Source organism: Corvus moneduloides, chromosome 1, assembly GCF_009650955.1.
Source record: "Corvus moneduloides isolate bCorMon1 chromosome 1, bCorMon1.pri, whole genome shotgun sequence".
Taxonomy (NCBI): domain Eukaryota; kingdom Metazoa; phylum Chordata; class Aves; order Passeriformes; family Corvidae; genus Corvus; species Corvus moneduloides.
The window spans coordinates 23,351,762-23,375,726 of NC_045476.1; the positions used below are offsets into that span (position 1 = coordinate 23,351,762).

At 35.0% G+C, this 23,965-nt stretch overlaps 1 protein-coding gene across 2 annotated transcripts in view; it reads left to right on the plus strand.

The window, feature by feature from the left end:
* ATP9B (ATPase phospholipid transporting 9B (putative)) overlaps positions 1–23,965 on the plus strand; it is a 154,151-nt gene that overhangs the window by 27,616 nt on the left and 102,570 nt on the right. For both annotated transcript variants that reach the window (XM_032101826.1, XM_032101834.1), the window contains exons 4-7: positions 562–675; positions 4,223–4,331; positions 13,188–13,246; positions 19,543–19,594. In XM_032101826.1, the coding sequence (XP_031957717.1) occupies positions 562–675; positions 4,223–4,331; positions 13,188–13,246; positions 19,543–19,594 (334 nt within the window). The remainder of the gene's footprint in view (positions 1–561; positions 676–4,222; positions 4,332–13,187; positions 13,247–19,542; positions 19,595–23,965) is intronic.

The following is a 23,965-nucleotide window of genomic DNA, read 5'->3' on the forward strand; positions in this document are numbered from 1 at the left end:
AAGAAATATGTGAAAGTCTTTGAAGATTCAAAATTCTATAAAATGAATAATGTTCTTAGCATTGTAATTATGACCAAAGCAATCTTGAGAACATGCAGTTGCTGAAGTGGTGCTTTTAATTTCCAAAGGAATCTCTGCATCTGTCATTGCTTTGGAATATGGGACAATATATTCTGTGATAAGTTTACTGTGGGTTCACTTAAAAGTTGGCTAATTAGCTCTGAGTTTAGACCAAATCTTTGATTTATTAATAAATATATCCTAGTACCTATATTTAAATATTTGCCCAGTGATCTTGATACATAGACCAGTTTTCAAAATACAAAAGCAAATTGCAAGGCAATAATATCAAAGGATTTTTCTCCACAAAAATAGCAGTATAATATTAAATAATGTAGTAGTGTGTGATGATATATATTGTTCCATATAAGTACCGTAATAATGCCATCTATAAAAGTATGATAGATAATGCTTTTATATCTCCTATCATGAAAAAGTATACTTTATGTATATTATGGGTACAGATTTTAAGACATTTATCTGTTTTCTTTTTCATTTTAGGTTTTATATGAACAGTTCAAGTTTTTCTTGAATCTCTATTTTCTCGTCGTGTCCTGCTCACAGTTTGTACCAGCACTGAAAATAGGCTACTTGTACACATACTGGGCTCCTCTGGTAAAGAGAAAAATACTATTAACTAGAAGTTTTGGGGTTTCAATGTCAATGAAAGGTTCATGTCTATGTACATTGCATAAACCTGCAACTGCTAAACTACAGTGGTCAAAGAACATAAGAGAAGTAAAATGCTTATTTGAAAGCTGTTGTTTGATAGCCCTCCCTTCCACTCACCTACTATGTCTCTGCCCCACAGGCTAGAGGTCATTTTTGTTAACTAGCTAGCCTGAGTGTGTAGTGCTCTGTTCTGCCTGCTGGTCATTCAAGAGTTTAAAAAAACCAACAAGCAGGAAAAGCTCCAGCTACTAGCGAAACTTACTGGGTAACATAAGTAATTTGTGTGTTAAATATCTTTCCATTTATTGTTATTTTGGTGACTATTTAGTGTTTTCAGACTAGGTCAGAATTGTGAGCATAAATTTTTTGCATTCCTTCTGTATCAGTTTTGATCACAACCTTTTCTCACAAAAATTGAGATAAAATATTTTAAGCCATGGATAAATCAGGAGGAAATTGTGCCTTGAAAATAAGTTACTAATTAAACATGCTTCTCCTAATCAATTACCCTGCCAGTCGCACTGGCTTTCTTTTGATATGTCTTTTTATTATTGAGCCCTCTGCAGTATTTTCTTGGGAAACTGTTCAAACAGCTTCTGACTCAGGTTTCCTACAGTTTGAAAACTGAATTCTCTTCAGAGGAGACCCTTTTGGTAGTCTGCCAGCTGCATTGCCATGATCTGGAATTATTTTCTTGTCTTAACCAGATCATTACCTTTTCTTTCATCTTCTTCCCAGTCCCTCCACACTAGGTTTAAAGACAGGAAGAACAAATGCCTTATGTTTTGAACTTTTTTTAAAAATTGGTATTTTTCAGTAGCATTTATTCTCAGTGGTATTCAAGAAGAACTGACATGCTGACTGCTTGAGTAAAGGTCGTTCTTAACAAGTCAATAGAGTAAATATTCTGGATTGATTTCATTGTTTTAATTGTTGTAACGTGTCCTTTAAACTATGGATAAATGGAGACACCGTTCTGGGTGTTCTTCCCACCTCTCTTTCCAGACAACTTTTTCCTTCTGTTGCAACAGAAAAACACTTTCAAGACAGAAAGCTTGTTCAACAGAGAGATTTAAAATGGATATTTACAAAGTCTTTGTCACTGACATAGAAAAAAAGACCTTGTCTGGAAGTTGATCTGTTCACCATGATGTGCTGGGTGCAGCGCTATGCATTAGTGGGGTAGTAAGGAAAAAAATCCAGCATCTCAGCCCACTTCTACCCTGCTCAAAGAAGGGAGAAAATACTGTATTTTGCAAACACCAGTAATCTGTTCTGTATAGATATGTTTGTCTCATTCAAGGGTATTTTGAATTATGTATCCTGGTTTTCACACACAGCTTGAAAATACCAATATGTCAATATCTTGTTTTGCCAAACTCACTTGTTTCTACTTTAATAGCTTTTCTACTAATAATCAACCTCCAGGTAAAAGACATCAACTGAATGTTGAGCAAAGCTAAGTATTATGAGGAAAATACAAAACATTTAAGTCAGATCCTTTGGTCTGCTTTTGCTGCTTAACAGATAAGTTTAGGTTTTTTTGAAGGGTGTGTAACTGCTGCTAAAGTAATAATCAGAGGAGTAGCTATGACTTGTATTTTGTCTCAAAATTTTAAAGGAAAATTTTTTGCCCTGATACTTAAAACCAAATGAATAGAAGTTGACTATTGTTAGAAGGCTTTTGGGGTTTTTTGGTGGTGTATGTGGATTTTGTGGGTTGTTTTGTTAGGTTTTTTTTTGCCTTTCGTTTATTTCAACAGTTTTTACAGCACAGATACACTGAGATCAAGCCCCAAAGTTCTTAAAACAAGACTGCTTTGCTAATTTATTGTCAATTGCTGTAAGGAATGGACTTCTTGTTTCTACTCCAGCATACAAAGGTTTTAAAGCATACAGGTTTGATTGTAAGAAGTACACTAGAGATACTTACCTGCTTAAAGAAAGATGACAGATTTCTTTTGTTAAACTGGCTTCACAATTTCAGCTCTCCTTTGGAAGAATATCAACTTCCTTTGAGCAAATGACTAAAATGAGAAGTGTCTTCCTTAAATTGTTCCTCATAGTCATAGTCAGCTGTACTCAGCTGCTCTGCACAGGGCTGCTAGAGGAAATTCTTGCAATTAACACCTTGCGTTCTTTGTTTTGATTGCTGTCTAGTAACAAGGTGTGTGAAAATGACAAATATATTTAAAGGTGCTTCAGGAGTGCCCTTTTTTATGCTGCTAAAATATCTATATTGTCAAAGCATATGAAATGGTGCTGTCAGAAAGGGGGAAAATCTGATTGTTCATTCAATTATGCCCTGGGAGTAAAAAGAGAATGCTTTTTGCATAGGCCATTTTTTGTTCTATGTAGTTGCAGTATAATTGTAGCCAATGTAAACCTGAACAAACAAGTAGTGCTTAACTATAAGGTCACAACTTATATTAGAATAAGCCTTGGAACTTTGGTCTGGAACTGCGAAACAGCCCTAAAATCCATAGGAGGATTTTAGTCAACACTCTTTTAGGAAAGCTCTACACCTTCACTCCTTTCATATTGCTAGGACATGAGGGGAAGGTTGGCAAACTGTCGAACTTCTGCAAGAGAAGTCTAATGGCATAAATTTTCTTTTATAAAGTATTGGTGGTTGTCTGAAGCTAGATAGATAATGCAGAATCTTATTTGTTGGTGGATTTGTTAACACTTGAATTTTGTATCCATCTTGTTTATAATAATGAATGATCCTTTTACTGGTGAAAATTTTATTTCTCTTTCACTGATGGAGAAAAACTCAAGTGCTAAGTCTAAGCCAGAAGATCTGATCTGAGGAGGTTTAGAGAGGTAGAGAGGAAATTTATGTGCTTACCCCTGAATTGTTCTGTGTTTTTTAGCTTAGGACTCTTTCTAGCCAGGGACCGTCACAGCTGAGTGAAGCACTCTGTGTGCTTCCAGTAGAAGCTGCAGGGACACTGCCCTGTGAAAGAAGCAGCTGAAGCATTTAGACACTTTTTCAGAACAAATGCCCTTTGTCTATATTTGTGATGTGTTGCTAAATAACTACATTAAAGATGCAAAATCATTAAGCTAGCCATCCATTTATCTTTTTTGTGTATTAGGAAAAACACAGTTTTTCAACATTAGAATTGGAAACTTTTAAAATGCCCTAAAGTTTGTGGAAGATAAGGAAATATGTATGCTTATTGAAACTAAAGGCTGTCTTTAAGTAATCCAAAGCACTTTCCTTTTTTGCATTTCAAAATACTATCTCATTTATGTGTACTTGGACATATAGTTACTCTAATTATATTTGTACAATGTGCAAGTATGATTTGGTTTTTGCTTTTCAAGATCCTATTTTAACTTATTGAAGAAAAGACTCAAATCTAAATTAAAAAAAGAAAAGTAAATACTCTAAGCACATGTTCTTACTCTGTGTAGTGTTCCTACTTGTCTGTTTCTATTCTAGCACTGAGAATTCTGAATTGCATAATTGTATCTTTAACAGGGATTTGTTTTGACGGTCACAGTGGTACGGGAAGCTGTTGATGAGTTCCGACGTTACAAGAGAGACAAAGAAATGAACTCACAGCTATATAGCAAGCTGACAGTACGAGGTTAGCAAAACCACTCATATAAATCCTTAAAATATTTCATCTTTTTCTTATTTATACATTTGCAGGCTTTCAGTTCAAAGAAATAACTAATACTTTCAAGCTGTAGAACTCAGAATGAAACTGATATTGAACTAAATAAAGCATGTGATTTCCCTTAGAGAAATATGATTGTTAAACTTGGCCTTTTTATAAGAAGTTTTATAAATATTTGGTTGTTTGTCAAAGAAACGTGTATGACTATAATTGTATGTATTTTTTAAGAATTCTGCTGTTTAGTACCCTTACTTCAAAGTGCAGTTCACCTCTGAAATTGATGATGAACTCAACGACATTGTCTACCATGTATCAAGTATATATAGGAAATAAGGGAGCAGTAAATAATTAAACTAATTAAAATTCACTAGAGCCTTTCAAATTTGGTGGATATATTTGTGCCTAAGAAAAGGAAGGTGTATTGTGAGTCAGCTTCAGTATCAAAAATATTAATTTGAATTTTTGCATGTAATTTGAAATCTATTTGATCATGCAATATCCAGAACAGCCGGTTTTCTTTCATGAAAGGAGAAATCAGTTATGACTTTTTTTGCACTCAACACCTTTGACAGGTTTTCTTGAAGACTTTTAAGGAAGTGGAGCACTTCAGATGCGAAATGACGAATTTGATAGGATATTGTAAATTTTAAACAAGGGCATAACAGAGAACTATGCATTGCTCTTCACTTTTATGTGCTTAGCATGTTTTACTGATAGATTCAGAAAAGTGCCTCATAGAAAGGTGCCAAAAAATAATGAATAACCTGTTATCAAATCTAACGAATAACCTTACAACACGACCTTGCTATTACCGTCAAAAGGTTTTTTTCCTCTGAGGATTTTCCTTGGCATAAAAATTCTAAAAGTGGGAAGTTAAGGAATGTGAGGTTGCACCTCAAGCACTTAGAGTATATGGCAGACATTGTGCCAAATGTAAACTCTTTTTGCTTCTTCCCAACACACCTGTCAGTGCACTTTTTAGTATATATTGGTGAGTATTTACTGAAAGTCAATGGGAAGAGTAACATCATCAGATCTTGGAATCTTGTTTAGAAACTAAACTCTTGGAGTAGCTCCAGATAATATTCTCTCTAGAAAAAATGGATGAAAAGCTTGTAATGTAACACAAGTATTTTCTGTATGTTCCCATTTTTTTAAGTAATTGGAAGGTAAACAGTCACCAGTCTCATTAGTGATGGCATAGCCTAGCAGCTGAGAGGCATTCATGCTGCTTCCTTGCAGTATGGACGTTTGCATTGTTTTCTGGAGTTTCCGTACTGAAGGGAGCAACTGTAGGGAATACTCTCATGTTCTTCCTTTCCTTATCAGTCTGAAATAGTGTTATCCACATTTAGAAGTACAGCTCTTGAAGTTTGGCATACGGGACAATTGGCATAGCTGTAATTTGTTTAACACAAGAGTATCCAGATCTTTTACAGTTGTTAATACAGTCTGTTAGGAAATGGACTCTTAATGGTTTTTGTTTCGGAGTTGTAATTTAAACTGCTAGTTGGCCTATTTGTTTTTTAGATCTGTTATGGTAGGCCACTGAACACTCACCTTTGAAACAGATAATACAGTCCTACCCTACTCAGCAATAGTGTTAGTAATCTGAAATTCTTAATTCAGGAAGCACATGTACAGTTTATAGTTACCTTTGTGATGTAAATGTCAAGACTGACATTTGCTCTTTTAAGAGCAAAGTTTGGTGCATTTTGTGCTTCTCTTTTTTAAACTTATGTTTAGAGTTAATAAGCATTTAAGCAGCATTTAAGTAGAAGTTTTGGAATTGCAATTTCCTCTTTCCCAGCTCATGAAATATTTTGTGAGGGTATATGTGTTTGAAAAACCCTTCATTTTGTGGCTTCTCCTAGAAATAAGGAAGTTGTCAATGAAAATTGGATTTGGTCACGTTGAGGTGACTGTCTTCTAGATAGAGAATAGAGACTTAAAAGTAGTATACAGTAGTATATAGGTAAAGCCCAGCAGCTATATCAGGAACTGACACATAGAGAGCAGTGACTTATTAAAAAGAAGCTTTTAAATGCCCTTTTTAAAAAGAGGAAAAAAAAAAAATCAGCGTTTACCTACAGGAGTGTTTGTCTATTTTGACTTTTGGACTTTGGTGTCAGTGCCATCATGAATTCATACTTGATTTTTGTTCTGTTTTGTGTGTTTTTGAAGACTGATATTCTACAGAAGTAAAGATTCGAGAACTCTGCTTACAATGAGCCTCTGAATCCCATGTTGACATTATGTGTGATCATTGAACTAACATCATTTTGAGTAATGACCAGTTTTATGAGTGAAAACGTTACTGTGCTTACCACTCAAAACTGTTGTACTATATGTTGCCACAAACCTATATATAAAATCATGAGTAAAATCATGATAAATTGCCCTTTTTTCCTAATACAGGATTCTTCCATAAAAAGGTGTTCTGTGAGATATAATTATGATACAAAAAATGGGACTTCTTCTGTGATAATATTAGACCAAAATTTTTACGTGTTTGAGAAGGATGTAGGTTATCTTATTTATCTGTGTAAATTAATAAAATCAAGTTACTATGCTTCCATGCACTATTTTTAAAGTAACTTTCAATATAATTACTTAATTTTTAATATTGACAGTATTCTTCAGGTGGAAAAATTTGGTTAAGCCTACTATACTAAAGTACAGGCTAATGGTTTGGAGAAAGAAGGCTTTGTTACTTGTGAATGAACAAACTTGATACTGATTTAATTAAAAGCCTGGAAAATGATGCCACTCTTAAGAGTCACTTTTCAGAGTGGAACTACACTTTATACTGCTATAGCATCTTTTTTTTCCCTAGTGGTTTTATGACTTGTGCTAGTTATACAGTCTTTTATTTGAAATATTTATTTTTTTCCATCTCAAAGGTAGAGAAACTGACATAGAGATGTTAAGCAGGTTGCCCATGCTCCATTTGGACAGTAGGAAAACTTAAAATTAACAAGGTTCAGTTTTCAGTTTTGGTGTATAAAAATGAAAATGTAATGAAAATCATTTGTAGTTAGTTTTTTTCCAAATTATGTGTTTACTAAAGGAAAATAAACATATTTGTAGCAATAGAAGTTAGTGGGATCTAAATTATGATTAATTACTTCCATAAAGATAGTGTGGGTAGGCTGATTTTTAAACTAAATTTTTTTTTATGCAGTGTTGCAGTAGATTAAAATTGGGAAGTCTGTGACTACCTAACAGGGTTAACTTTCTGTTGGAGTTTTCCATAGTCTTGGGAAATCCTAAACGTGTAAAACATGTGAATGCTGTCTTATGACTTGTATTTTGCTAGTGTAAGAACCACCAGCTTTTGAAGATAAGGGTATTCACACTAGGAACTCTTGTAAGACTTAGAATTTCATTCTAGTAATTGAAAATCGTGAATATGTATTCATTGTAATCAGTTGTTTTTCATAATAATGATCTGTTCAGAGCAGGAAATCAAGGGAGAATGGGATATCTCTTTTAAGTGTTGCTTATTTGTAGTTGGACAGCTATTGGCCAGATTAACATCCATAGGCTACTTTTGATTCATGAGATATCCAGTGATACACAGTTCCCTATTTGTCATGTAACATGGAAAAGCTCAGACACCCCTTGTTGAATTTGTAGCATGTAACTTTGCACTGTTTGAGTTGGCAAACCTGCTGAATGTGAAGTTGGGATTGTTTCTATTTTTTCAACCCTTCATGGCAGGTGATGAAACATGCAAATCAGTAAATGCATTGAATTTTCTCAGTAAGCAAGTCAGTTAAGGCTACCTGTCTCATGTCATGAGATTCTTTTACCTTGTTTCCTTGATTATGGTATGAAATATATTAAGTTGTTCAGCGTATGAGGCATTCTGCTGTCTTAATCTTATTGAGATGTTTGCTGCAAAATCTGCTTTGCTGCATGTGAAAGTCTACAGATCCTTAATAGACAGTTTTCAGTCAGCATTCAAGTTTAAATTGGAAGGAGGAATTGAAATTATCTGACTGTTGAAGGTTCTGTAAATTTAATTGCATTTTTCTATTTCAGACCAGTTCACCTGCATATCCTTTTGTAGAGTAGAAAACTGCAGTGGAAAAAAAATTAGACCTGGGCATGCAGGTTTGGGAGGACTTCTGGTTTTCTTACCTAAGGGACCATTATACATTTGACAGAGTTTCTTGTCTTATGCACTTAGGTATGACCAATTAAGTGCCTATAAAAGACTGCTATTCTGCAGAGGAATCACCTTCAGTTTATAAACAGGCTATCATCTATTTCATTAGCCTGTGAAAAGCCAATTGGATAATAAAATTGTAAAGCAATTTTAACAATTTTTTTCTCCCTTTCCATTCTTGAAGTTGGCAGTTCTGAACCTTTCCTAGTTAGGTTTATCTGTGCAGTGTTACTGAAGTTTCCGAGAAAAAAAGATCAAGAAGAAAATAAGTCACTATAATAGTCACAAGTACAAGTGGCAGAAGAGGCCTGCATCTGTCACTTTATCTTATAATGTTTAACATGTTGCAGAACTCTCACTTTGCAACCTGCTAAGCAAAAGAAAAACTGAATTTCAGGAGAGGTAAGTTTAATGAAATAATTCCATCCAGGCTTCAAATGTGAAAGACTTAGGTCTTGGCTGTATCCTTAAAGGCTATTAAGGAATGTAACAAAGTTGAAAACATACATGTAAAACTGTGAAATTAAGAAAACATCAATAACCAGTAATTGCTATACAAGACGAAAAAGTATGAAAGCAAGTATGTTTCTTCCGGAGACCTACAGTGATTTCAATTTTTTGTTGTTGTTGTTAGAATTTCAGCTCTTCAAGAACAGGTTGTCCTTCTGGTTTGAAAAACCAGTGTGTTAAGAGACCACACTATATCTGAATCTAGAGGTACAACATTAGGTCTTTATTGCTTGCAGCATTTCAGACCTACTCATGACTTTATTCCTGGTATTCAGACCATTTGGAACAGATGAGTTTTTAAAAAATTGTATAATAATTTTTATCTTATTTTTTATAAAAAAGTTTTATAAAAATTGTATAATAAGTTTTATCTTATTAGGGAAGCAGTACTAAAAACAGAAACAGAACTTGAAATTTTAATGCAAGAAAGAATTTAAAATAGAGCCCAGAAGAGAGGAAAAATCAAGGGGACTGCTATTGCTTCTTTTTGCAGCATTGAGGAGATTGGATAAGAAAGAATTTTACCCAAGAGGAGACAGGACGCATAGGAGGGAAGCTAGGAAGATTTTTGTAGAGTTCTACAATTGGTGGTTAAAGACTAACCTCTCTTCACTATGTAAGATGGAGTTTGAAAGAACAACCTATGGACAGCACTTGCTCTGAAAGATCAGCATCCTCACCTTGGACTCGCTGTAGCTTTAAGTTTTTCCCCACTGCCTGCCTGCTCTCTTCTCCTCCAACTCCCCATTATGTTATGTGTACTCTAATTATGCCGACAGTTCAGGCTAATAGATATCAGGGGAAACTTTCATATAGTCTATACTGCCATCAGTCAAGAGTTTTGTGTTTATGGGTTAGAGACAAGCACTATTACTAACTCCACAAGCAGTACTTTGGACAGCATTCAAGGTACCATGGTTAAGATGTAATATCAACTTAGAATTTGAAAATGCTGTTTTCAGGAGTGTCTGTTGTTTCATGAGTGGCAGTCAGGTGGTAGAGTCACTTTTTAATAAAAAGAAGCATAGTTTATACCCACATTTTGTTTACTTCATCTCATTTTTTTGTGTGAAGTACTTGTTAGCACGTATGAGATATTTATTAGTTTTTCAAATCATTGCAGTTCATTTAAACTGGCTTTATCTCGGGACTATAATGACTTACTACAGACACATTTCAGTGTTCCAGTTCTGCGTAATTTTATACGTTGCTGTAGGCAAAAGCCTTGCGCCTTGGTGGACTATAAAGTCTGGATGCGCAACCACTTCTGACAGCTTTGGACGTTTTATTGGTAATTACACAGATGGTGAAGTGTGTCTTGCTACGGAGATGTTTTTAGAGAAAAAATAGTTTGCAAAAATAATTTATGCAGTGAATAACATTCAGTGTCTCTTTTTTTCTAAATGCATCTTCACTAAGATGTAGTATTGCATTATTTTAATGTTCTCTGAAATGGTATCTAATGAGTCTCATTTTTGCTAGCCTAAAAGAAAGTGTTATGTGTTGACTTTTCAGAATTTTAAGCCACTTTTTTAATTACAGCCACATTTTACCATTTAGTTTTTAATGTAATATATCCTGCCATTCAAATTCATTGTAGAATTGTCCTGTATGTATGTAAGGCCTTTTCCTTACTTGTGAAGATGTACAGGATGATCTAACAAAACATTTTAGTGTCTAATAAAGAGAGCATTCTGTTCTGTCATACTAAGCCACCTAGAAAACAGTCTGATAAGGAAACTTTTCAATTCATTAAGTGAAATTCCTGGAGTTCCTAGATTAAGTACAAACAAAGGTGCAGTGTGCGTTCCTCTTGGTGTACGTGGCACCAGAAGTCTTTATGTCTGCTCTATATCATGTTGTACGTGAACATTCTACCTTCTCTTGGCCTCTCAGGCTTAGTGTCTTTTGGTCTTTACTGTAGGTGCAGTTAGGGCCTGACTGTGGAAAATCTGGTTGATTTTCTAATCTAAGCTGATAAAATTGCCAGTAGTTGCATTTGGTTAGTACCTCTGAGTAGTTTTGCTTATACGTGACTGTACAGGTGGTGTTGATCTGATACTTGTCATAGCTCATACTAGAATTTTTTGTGGCTGTTATTGCTATAATCAGGTGATTGACTGATAAATTGATGAAAATTGTTAGCAGAAGAATGGAAAACAACATAAGAAATGCTATCCTTTTGGTAAAGCCATTTCTTTTGTTAGAAACAAAGTAACATTACAATGTTTTCTTCTGGTATATACTATTCACTTCTAGTCAAAACTTCGGAATTTTTAAGGAGAATTCACAGGCTTGTGCGGGTAAGCAGGTGAAATATGTTGGGTTTGTGTCAGACTGTTCTTTTAGTGGTCGAGTTTCAGTATTAGTTACTTGAAATTTTAAAAAAATAAAATCTTTTGATACATTGACACTAATTTAATTCCCATAGGTGTCTCAAAATTCTTGTAGAGAACTGCTGATGTTCTTGCTACAGCTTTTTATAGCTTCTGTAGTCTTCTGCTACTTCCTCTACCCTCACAAATTTATCTATTGAAGATAGAATTTGTCTTATATTTGAGAGCAGAGGACAGAAAATGCTTCTGGCAACTGAAAAATAGAACTAGTGTAAAAGGTCATTGTCAGTAACAAAGTCTGGCTCTCAGAAGTAACTTCGCAGGCAGGCCAAACAAAAATCGTGATTTTCCTGACATTGCACATTTTAGAAGTGCTGTTTTAATGGAAAATGTATTAAATATTAGCTGTATATCACAGGAATATATCTATTTTTGACTGAATTAGACATAAAGCAACTGCTGCTTTTGCATGAAATTTTAAAGAACAAGTACTCAAAATAATTACTCATAATGTGAGTCTTACTGCCTTTTATTAAATGTATATAAGTATAACAAATTTTGATCTCTCTTTATTGAGGGCTGTAATGAGAAGGTCTCATGGATTTGCATCCTACCCTATGCTTAGAATAACTGAGATGTGACTGTGCATTGACAAATCTGCTACATAATATTTTTGATTAAACTTCAAACTCAGTTTGCTTCTCATTCTGTGATTTTGTGTGTCTTCTGTTCTAATTCATTCCACCTGTCATTTAGAACTCCACCACCTTACCATATTTTGATATACTTTACAACTTATACCAGCTGACCAGATACCTGCTGCTTGGAATCATGATAGTATTTCTGTTGAGGAAAGATCATACTTACAGGGGGTGTGTTTCAGCTCAGCAGGCTATTTAAATATGTGTGTGTGTTTAGATCCTCAGGGTTTTTTGGGTTTTGGTTGTTTTTAACCTTTTTTTGGAGTTGTAACAGGAACCTGGGACTAGAACTCCTGAATTCTAATGAGATCAGCAATAACATATTTTGGGCAGTAGCTTAACCTCTCTGTCTCAGTTTTTCAGTCCATCAAATAAGAATGTTAAAACTTAACAGTCTTACAAATATTAATACCCTACAGAATGTATGGAAATTAAATTGGAAAATCTCCTGTATATATTTTTGAGTGAGTTGTTCACAGCAGTTACTGAATGGGCAGCTTTAGAGAATGAAAAACTTCTATTTCAGCTTTTGATATTTTACTTTTCTAGAATTAAATCTTTAGGCATTTCTTTGACTTCAGAGAGATTTACCCTTTTTTCTTCTATAATTGCCAACAATATCAGACGGTGCCAATTACATCAGGAGCTTTAGTGGTCAAGCAAAGTTACCTGTTAGTAACTGGGCTGTGAACAACAACTCATGTGTGAGAGAATGCTTCATGACTATAAACTTAACAATTCTTGTCAGACACAGAAGTGCTGTCTAGTAGATGTGAAAGATTCCTTTTTCCAATTTTACAGCTCTATTGCTGATACCATAGATCAGGCTTGAGCATCTCCCATATGTATTTTTTCCTCTAATACTTCTGCAATAGCTAACTGGTTACAAAGCTGGAATTTTTTTAACCACTGAGTTATTTATTCAAACAGATGAAATGTATTTATCAATGTGTTCAGCAGAGATCTGTTTTGTATAAATTATAATATTTTCACTAAACAGTAACATCTATAAATAACACTTGCATTCTGGGATTTATATTCTTGTTATTCTTTATTGATGTCTGCTTAAGTTGATTACATTTCTTTTTTTTTTTTTTTTAAGGTAAAGTGCAAGTTAAGAGTTCAGACATACAAGTTGGAGACCTCATCATAGTGGAAAAGGTTGATACTTTTAAAATATATTTTAGAGGCTAAAGATTATTAACATGCTAATTATCTTCTGAAGAAAAATGTATCAAGGTACTTATCTGTGAAGTCCTAACTAGCTAGTATTTTAGTTCAAGTCCTGTTTGAGAATCTTCAAGGAAGTCTATTATAGAATTAATTATATTTTAATTGAATGTATATATTTATATTTTATGAGTAGGCATATGCTTAAATCAATCTTGGGAAGGGAATACAATTATGGAATTTACTGCCCTGACATGTGCTGTGCTGAATGTTTTAAGATGTCTCCTTACTCATACACTCCTTCTGGTGGTTAGATCAGTGTTTTTCTGTCCGAAATTTTCAGGGATAAGCTTTATTTATGCATGTGTGTGTGTGTGTATATATATATTTATATATTTGTATTATTTAAATATTATATGTGTCTAACTATATATAATTAAATAATAAGAAAGTTTATATGTTTTTTAAACGGACCAAAAGCTTTCCAGTTTGTTTGCAGATGGTGAGTGAGAGCTGTGAATTCTTCTTTGCTCTATAGTAACATTATAATAAAGATTGTTTCTTATTTCGGTTGCCTTTCTGGGCTACTAAGAAATTACTGCGATCTTAGAAGTCAACTTAAATTTGTTGTCAGAGGTAACTATTTTTGCTTAAATTAATTCTGGAAAGGCGACTCACTTTATGGATGCCTGCAACTAATTCCCATCACACTTGGTATTAGAGAGCTAATCCATTGAGATGCTGGAAGGAGGCACCTCAAATTGAAGCTTGTATCTGCTTCTGCTTGTTTTGGAAGACTTCTTTTTCCTTCCTTTCTATTTCTTCTGTAGTTAAAAGAAAAAAGCCTGTACACCCAAGTCTCATTTGGCTTGACGCTCTCAGCTTAAAATATATATATTTTCATGTAGTTTGCACCATTTCTTGCTTTTTTCCCGTTCTTTTTTGTCTGCTCTGTGTATGTTGTAACTTTTTGGGCCTGCCTGAGTAGCAAGTACTAGGATGCACAAAATAGGCACTGGTATGTTTGGCCTTTACATTTGTTTTGCCTTACACCTTGTTACCTTAGTATGCAGGTGGAATTGGCTTGCAGGTTCTTGCTTCTGCCTATTTCAGAACTTCTAGGAGACTAAGATATTTACTTTGATTTTTATTAGTGAACTTTTTTGGGCCTTCTTGGACTCTAAACTTGGAATTAATTATTATAGAGTGTAGGGAAGACTCTAGTGGCTACTTAGGTAATCTGCATTCCCTGAAATTCACTGAGATCCATTTGTCTGTTGGATTATACCAGAATTTGGAAAACTGGAGTTACTTTGGGGATCAGTCTGTCACATATGAAGTTGCTCATTAGCATCGATTTTAGCACTATTTGCAGTAGCTTAGAACTTCTTATGTTGTGAGTACCTGAAGTTTCTAATGAAAAAAAAAGTAATGTCCAAGGATTTAGGGAAGTAATGAGTAGTGTGCTTTTTGATGATGATTGTAGTCAGGTATCTCAGTAAGATGCATATAATGGTTTGAAAGTTGTATTTCAGCTTCAAGCTCCCTACTGCTGCAGTAGAGCTGCCTTTTTTCCTTTTGACCTAGCTGGGAGTGCCTTCAGACTAATGAAATTAAATGTTTTCTGGTTCTGTTGAGGAGTGCATTTTGTTGGAGCAAGCAGTTTTCAATTTCAGAGTATGGCTCTTAAGCCAAAGAACCAGTCAGGAGTGAAATGTTCAATTGCTCACTCTAATGGCAGAGGAACAAGTTAACATTGTATTTGACTGGTAGATGCATCAACAGCATTTCTGCAGTGAAATTAATGACTCACTTGAGCTGAAGATCCATATGTTAACTAGTGACTGCATCACAAATACTAACAACTTAAGTGAAAGGCTTTTCTAGATTTAAACTTTGAATATCCAGTGATTATTGTCTTTTTTTTTAATAGTCCTAATTAGTTTCAAAGTATTTTTTAAGTGACTGTAATGTGCTTAAATAGTTAGGTTCAAGTAATACATCTATTGTTTCAACTGAAAATTTCATATTGCAGTATTAGTAGGCAGGATGAAGCCTGAACAGATGAAAATATTGCCTAATTTTAAAAGCTGAAAGACATTCATATCTTAGCTAAAAAATGGTCCCCTGCCTTGACCAGTCATGCTACTTCTAGATGTTCTCCTTGGCTTGTGTTAAGATACATTCTTAGTTTCCAGTGGAAGCACAGATGTGCATAGTGTTCCTAAAGAAGACAATTGAAGGGATGAGTTGGTGAGTTCAGATATTGTTATTTAGACACTGTACCTTACTGACTGTTTGGAATACATTTTGGAGATGTGAGGAGGGCATAAAACTTAATAACACATTTAGTTAATAATAATTACACATTTATGGGCCAACATTTAACAATAACAACACATAATAGTGATTCAAGGCATGAGAACAGTAATGTTTTTTCTTAAAACCTTGAGAGCTTTTCTTGGAGCTGTAAAGGTACACAATTTTCTTCTTAATCTTGGGTGTAAAGTGAAATCAATCCAGTATTTGCAAGGATTGCAGTTAATGCTAACATGTAATACTTCACAGCATGCCCATCCAAGAAGACAACTGGGAAGTGCCTCTTCTATTTATAACTCAGAAGCGAGCAGGAGTATTTTAGTTAATGAGAAAAGGACATGGATCGTTGCATGAATGGAGAAGGAAGGACAGTAAATGCAAAATTCCAAGGGTCTGTAGCTATGCGCAGTTGACAGGAATTGGAAGGCTGTCTAGGGAACAGGAAAAGTTCATGTAAATAACAATTTCATTATAATAACTTGGGAAAAATATAAAAGTAATTTGAAAGGTATGAGAAGCAGTATTTTTTGAGTGAATATTGTAGCCTGTGTTGCAGGGAAGTCTTTATGGGTTTTCTTGTTTACCAGTCTGGCTGGTATTCCTGGATGGCATGGAGTTACTCATGGGAACCTTGGTGCTGGGGAAGCACTTGCCTTGTATTGACCATTGTCTGTCTGTAGTTAGATCTCTAGGACTGAATCTATAAGTCTGCAAACAGTGAGATAAATGGAAACCCTCCTTTTCTGGAGCTCTAATTCTGCCCAGATTTAAGAAAAACAGTGTATTCAAGTCATTTTCATGACTTATGTATTCAAATTTCAGTATATGTCAATAAACATTTCTCGTATCATCTCCATGGTAATTGAGATTATGTCGTTTTTTCATGGGTTTCTGAATGCTTGAAGTTGTATGTGTTGTCATTTTAACTTGTTCTACTTTGATAAATATGACATGAGAGGGCTGACATGATTGACATACTGCTGCTGTTTGACTGTGACAATGTACAACAGAATTTAATTTTCTCCATAATGAGATGTTAAAGATTTTTGTAGCATATTTGCCATCTGTTTCTGTGTAGTCACTCTTTTATAGTGACTAGGTATGTATCTGCAGGGCTATCTTTGCTCTCCAGAGTCAGCAGTAATAGTGACAATGTTTTCGGTACCTAGTATTCCTGCAGTATCTTTCTGCCCACTTCCAAAATGTGAAAAACCTGATCATAAAACAAGATGTCAATTTTAAATATTTTAAAGACAAGTCAGTCTCTAGCCTTCTCTACATGGTAGGATACATTAAGGTATGTTTATGCAGAAAAGATTACATTATTTTACAGGAAAGAAAAACCAGCAAGAAAGAACACAAAAGAAGGCAGAATCAATATGCATTTTTTGTATTACAATGAGAAAATATTCACATGACTAATTTGATCACAGTCTATAACTTTCTTACTGGGGGACAGAGGGGAGGAGTTGCTGATCTCCCTCTGGTGATAGCGACAGGACATGAGGAGATGGAATCACAAGGGCATGCAGTGACAGTACAAGGAGTAACAGCTTTAAATTGAAAAAGGGTAAATATAGATTAGGTAGTAGCCAGAAATTCTTCACTGCGAGGATGGTGAGACACTGGAACAGGTTGCCCAGAGAAGCTGTAGATTCCCTGTCCCTAGAAGTGTTCAAGGTCAGGCTGGATGGGACTTTGAGCAACCTGGTCTACTGAAAGGTGTTCCTGCCCATGGCAGAGGGTTGGAACAAGATGATATTTAAGGTCCTTTTCAACCCAAACCATTCTATGAACGAAGCTGTGTCAGGGGAAGTTCTGGGAAAAGGCTCATCACTGAGAGTCTGGTCAGTCACTGGAACAGGATTCCCAGAGAAGTGGTCATGGCACCAAACCTGTTTGAGTTCAAGGACTGTCTGGATGTTGCTCTTAGTCAAATGGTTTAGTCTTAGGTAGTCCTTAAAGTAGCAGGGAGTTGGACTCTGTGATCTTTACGGGTCCCTTCCAACTTCAGATGTTCTATGATTCTGCCCGGTTTTGTCAGGCATAAAGTATCTGAATCTTGGATATTCTGCGCCAGGTGAATGTTTCATTTGCTCAGTGTGAAACATGTCGTCTGTGGAAGTTGGTAGTGACTTGTAGATACCTCCTTTGTATTATTAGAACTTCTGTTAAATTCAGTATTAGATCATTTGACTGTTATTCTTGCAAAATTTTTGGATGGTGGTGAAGTGTTTACGCTTGTTTACAAGTAACTGGAAGTTTGTAGGCATGAAGTCAGTAACCTGAAACTTGTGTAATGGATTTATGTCAGAGCTGGCAGGGAAGCTGCAAAAATGTATAGTTAATCTATATTAAGACTGGACATCTGTTTAATTGTTATTGTCATTTAAGGACAGAATTATTTCATTTTGAAGTTGCCTTTTCCTTTTTCTGTTTTTTCCTTGTAATAGGTGCATAATAATATAAAGTTAATCCTTTTTCTGCAATTTTTTCCAAATTTGAATGACATATTCCCAGTTGAATCTGAGCTCATGGTGGATAATAAATTTCACTACATCCTTAATTATTAGCTCTTATTAGGCAAGATTCAAAAAAATGCTGTGCTAGTTACAGATGAGCAGCCTCTTCAAGGTGAATACTGTTGGCATACCAACAAGTGAATTTTATTTGTAAAAGCACAAAGAGTTAAAATGGGAAATGCTGCAAATCAGGAAATATTAATGGATGAAAATGTATCATTTTAAGTTATGCAGAGGCTTTTTTGCTACCTGTGTAGAATTTTTTAGGTAAACTAAAACATGCATCTGTTTTCTGACGTTTCCCAACTTCCTCATTTTCCAAGCTTCATCTTTGCTTATGATAGTAGCCCTCTCTGTAGCCCTTTATGGCCCCTCTTTACTGAACTTTCCATAGAGAATACAGTTGCAGTTGCTTCCAGTCCCATTTATGAAATGGTTTTTGGAAGCTAAGCCCATATAAAACATACTCTGGCAGTTACCTTGGGCAGATCTCTTCAGATTACACTATTCCAAATGGCACTGTTGTGGTCACATGCTGATCTTGGGCAGGTTTCTTTGGATTAAAGGAAAACTTTGCTTTTTTTCCTTTCCAGTCCTCAGATTTTGATATGTTGGTTATTTTTGCTTTCTCTGGTGTTTCGTTCTTAAACCCTGTATTGGCCATGTGGTGCTGGTAGATGCCTTGGGAACAAGTGGAGAGAGAGCTGAGGATTTGGGTAGTCACGTAGCAGATAGCATGTATGTGGGAGGATGGTATTGTTCATTTTGTTTAACCTGTGAAAGCTTAGATTGGCCCTTCTGTGATCAATAAATAATTGAAAACTTGATACAGGAAGTTCTGTGCTGGAAAGGGAAATGGCGGACAGGTGCATCTGATTGTGCATGTGGTTCTATGTCTTAGATAGTGAGGAAGAGATTCTGTTCATTTTACATATGTGGAATAGGAAAATGCTGTTCCCTAATTTGCTGTTTCCCCTCTGTGTGTTTGTGTGTATTGGAAGAGAGAAGAATGCTTGGTGTACATGTTTGCGACTTGAGTGCCAAGACAGATATTTTAAATTTGCCTGGTTTTTTTTCTATTATGTGTGCTAACTCAATGTCAGAGTTTTGCTCAGTGAAATTATGTTTTAAGATATTTCAATTAGATATTTATGTACTTGAAGTACTGTTTTCAGTCAAGAAAATGTGAATCTGTTCTTCAGGTATTTATGATTCACTTATAAGGAACATCTGAAAGGATTAGCTGTTGTTTGCTTATGGTATAATTTTTTGAAAATATTGATTTCTGAATTGCAAATGCTGAATGTAAAGTACTGTGAGAAATCCTATTTTAATTGAGTTTCAATCCAAGTGTGACCTTTGGTGATAGATCTTACTGGACTTTTGATTGGAATTCCCTTTTTTCCTACTTACAAAAAAATAAACCTTTTTTTTTTCTTCTCTCAGAATCAACGAATCCCATCTGACATGGTGTTTCTTAGAACCTCGGAAAAAACGGGTATGTTTTGACAATTCACATTGGTTGCATGACAAGATGGTGGTTGTGGTAAAATTTTGGATTGTACATTGTGGCCAATTTGAAATGGTTAAATAGATTGATGGAACTCTACCTCCATCAGATTAATGGGAGAGAGTCCATACGTGACAAATACATTATGCTTGGACTGTAAACCAGGAGTAATCTTACTGTGAACATGAGACTTCTACAGATGTTTCTCTACATGGATGATTTTTATGAGCTGTTTTAATAAAAGGTTTAAATATTAAAAACATTAAAAATATTTGGCATATATATTTATAAGACTGTACTTGATAAGTATGATTTGATATTATTTTAAATTATTCACACCAGTCATTGTCTTGCAACATACATTTAAATGTCATCTGATTGTCTTTCAGTTATTAAATTGAAAAAAACCTAAAATTGGAACCTACTAATAGATGTTTAAAATAACTATTTTTGGAAAAACTTATTACAGTTATCTGAATTCCTGAAATAACTTTTTTAGGGTTTTTTTTGCTTCAAAATAATACTGCCTTTTTGGTCAGTCAAAAAAAAACCCCTAAAAAACATGAATTTTCTTGAGTGAGAGAAAGAAAAGTGTTGCTTGTTAGCTCTGTTTCTCTTAACATGGTGATAGAGGAGTACTCTTAGTCTTTAAGAAACAAATATCTCCTTTACAGGAACCCTATAAATTACAGCTGTTTTGTAAAGTTTAGAGATTACTACTGGATGCCCCTGTGTATAACTCAAATGAGTTTTCCTCCTTTATATTACCATTTATCTTCAGATCCTGAAGAACTGTCTGGTATTTGTCAGACACTACTAAATTTCACAAAGCTAATAGCTGTGATATTGGTAAGCCCTGTATTAGTGGCACATAGTATTTCACTGTGGCACTGGAGTTCTATCATATATTTCAGATAAAAGCCTAGATTTGTAGAGATCATTTGAAAGAGAAGACAAAAGTATTTCTGATAGCCTACGGAATTCTAGTAGAGCTATATATTTGCTAAAAGAAGAAATTACTGTATATTGCTAATGCTGATTAGATGCAGTGATCATCTATAACTAGCCTGGAGTGACAAAGTTTTCTAGTGGTCTTATATAAGCTCCATCTTTGTTAACCACCTCTGGTTCAGGATACAGGGGCTTTTCTTTTTATTCTCTCTCAGAACCATACTTTATTAAAAAGCCTAATTTTCTATTAACAAGCAACATGTTAAGTAGTTTTATTGGTGTTGCACTTCTTTAAAAACAAAACAAGAAAACAAAACCACACAAAAATAATTTCCTAAACTTCAAGCATATGACAGTAATTGTTTTTTGACTAAAGAGTGAACACTTACATCTGCTGTTTCTTCCTGATGTTGCAGTTTTGACTGATTTATGCTTTAATTTATAGTTGACACTTTTAAGTACTTTGTGAAACAGTTTTTGCATGGTTTTATGTTCTATATGTAATTTTATCTTCTGTGTAATAAAGCAGTTTAACTATAGCTTCTTACTATAAATCTATAAAGAGTAAAGTGTAGAATTTGAACTAATCTCAAAATCCAAACCTTCATGTAAGCTTCTTTTGGGGTAAAGTGCTGTTTTCCAGTTTCAACATTTACATTACATATTAATGTAGTCTGCAGTACTGCAATATCCTACATCTTCACTCAAAAAAAGAAGCAGTTTGAGTTATAAATGGGCAGTTTACAAAGTTCTTCCTGAAACTCACCCCCACAATGACTTTCACAGTTTTCTAGGATACTTTTAACTCTGTGTAGCAGAAGCTGCATTCTTCAGGATATCAAGCTTATTTTGATAAAACTAGTTTCTTAATAGTTGTGTTTTCCCTTTCTTTATCAAATGCATTGTCTTTTAGCTAGAATGATCTCTTCAAAGATCTGATATAATAGCTTGATGTTACTTGTGTGCCTGTATCTAATTTCTAAGATTCCTATGGTTTTTAATCAGACTTTTACAGAAGTGATAGTCTAAAGGCTCATATTGGTGGGACTTTCTTTTGTATTCATGTGACAGTCTGTAACATTGGTATTCCTCTCTTTCATGAATGGAGGCGGCTAGATGGCTGTTTGTATTTTGAGTTAGGATTACTTCCCGGGGGATGGAGCAGGTGGAAATCACTCCTCAAATGTGAATTCTTTGCTGCTGTCAGGCTCCCTGTAAAACAGAGGTTTCCAAAAGATTTTCATTGACTTCCAAAATAAATTAAAAAAAAAAAAAAATTAAGCATGGAAAACTTATGGAATAATATATTGGAGTTTTATGTATTTGAAAAGGTAGGAGGGGATTATTTATGGCTGAATCTTGGTTTTACCCATTATATATGGCAGAAGTGACAAGCTATTTGGATGATTTGTTCCATTTATCAGCCTTCCACCAAATGAAAGGAAATGTTCATGCTGAGCTGGCTGCAAAAGATGGTTTAAAGGTTATTTTCATTTTCTGTATAAGCAGGCAGCATGCCAAAAACAACTGACTACCTTAGTGTAAAGCTGTTATGCAAATGTAGGCAAGATCTCTGTTGCACCAACACAAAGCTCCTTTGTTGAAATTAAACTAGATTTTAAGTGGCCCTTAACAAAACTTTCGGGATAGTTTTTAATTTGTTTGGCATGTTCTTTGCATTTCACTTGTCTATATACCATCTCAATCAAAAATCAAAGGCTAGACAGGGCATTCCAGAGATCATCATATAACTTTATAATTGTCCACAGAAGCTGCCAGCTGAAGCATGTGTTAATAACTTCATTATGGGAGTATCAAAGATACTGTGTGTGTAAAACACAAGAAAAATTTCAAAGATAAACTCTTTTCTTCTCTAAGCTACAGTCCTTGCACTCCACATTGGCTGTGCCTTGGTGCAGTGACTGGCTTCTGATCCAGGTCAGGTATTCCTGTGCTAACACATGCTCTGGCATGAAATGTGTCCTTCCTGAGAATCTGGTGCATGTGTTTGTAAGACTCTGTGTTTCTGCAATATTTGTACTCTTTTTACTTTCAAATGTGAAATTCTGAAAGGAACATGGACTTTATAGGGTGACTACAGAGTTTCAAAAAAGAATGAATGAAGCTTAATTTTTTTCCAGACAAGCTCTTTATTTACATGCTTCTAATAACCTCAGATTCTTATTCACGGTGAAAAGCTGGCATATGCAGTGGCTGGTTCTGAGCTAAGCAAATGTTGATTGTAACAATCAGTTTTTGCTTGGTCCTAGAACAGATGACTGTTGGAGCTAGCAGCTTGGCTTTTCTTTTGTTCATATGGCTCTTTCATCCTCTCTTGTTACACAGAAACTCAAGGAACATCCTAACTTTGAGATCATTGGTCTGCCATACTTGGTTGAAATTGGCCAGAAGTCAAAAGTTACTGGAAGAAAGATGGCATGGCAGAATAGCACTGTAAATGGAATTAGGGCTAAGAGACTAATTGCCTAAGTCTGCAGCTGGAATAGCCGAGGGGTAAAAAGCTTCAGAGCTTGTGATGTGCTCCATAGACACTAGGACTGCAAAGAATTGTTTCTATTCTGTACCACTGCTAACTACTTAGGCCTATGACAGACTAATCACAGTGCTGGTAGGATACTGACTTTCCTTAGTAGCTTTTTAGGGGGGTACGAATTGCTTAATCTTAGTTAAACCCTTCTTACTTTTCCCAAGGTCCTCTTTGTCAGAGATAATGCTTTGTGATGGTGTGAAAAGTAGAGCTGGATTTTCTCTTCAGCCTTTTCTGGTGAAATTGAACTTCCAGAGGGTGAACAGGAAGTGGTTTTACTGGTCTGCCTCAGCTTTCCTGGCCATAGTATTTGAACCTAGCGCATATCTTCTGTTAAACTTTTTGGTAGACACTTGATTCCATGTAGAGTAACAGCCACTACTTCTGGAAAAGTAGTTTGGATTTTTTCTTCCAGAGAGAGAGTACTGCATTAAAATATTCGTCTTTTGACAAACTTGTAGAAGTTTGTGAAAAAAAAGTGCATATGTAAGAAGTCTGGTAAAATAAAGTCACAAACTTATTTTAATACCTCAGCTGCTGTAGACTTCTCAACAGCTATCAAATTGACAAAAGAGGTTTTTGTTTGGTTTGGTTTGGTTTGGTTTGGTTTTATTGTAGAGGTGATACTCTGGAGAGAGCAATTCCCAGTGGGTGGTCAGTTCAACTGCTGTCAAGCATGTTCTCATGCAAAGGTTTTTATCATAAACCAATTTTGTTACTGTTTGTCCTTAAATTCAATACATAATAATTTACTGGTGTGGACATTGCAAAATACTGTCTGCCTCTACAGCTGTGCAATGGAAGCAGTAGGGAAATGGAAAATCATTTAAAAATCTCACAATCTTTTGTGGAGAACCTTT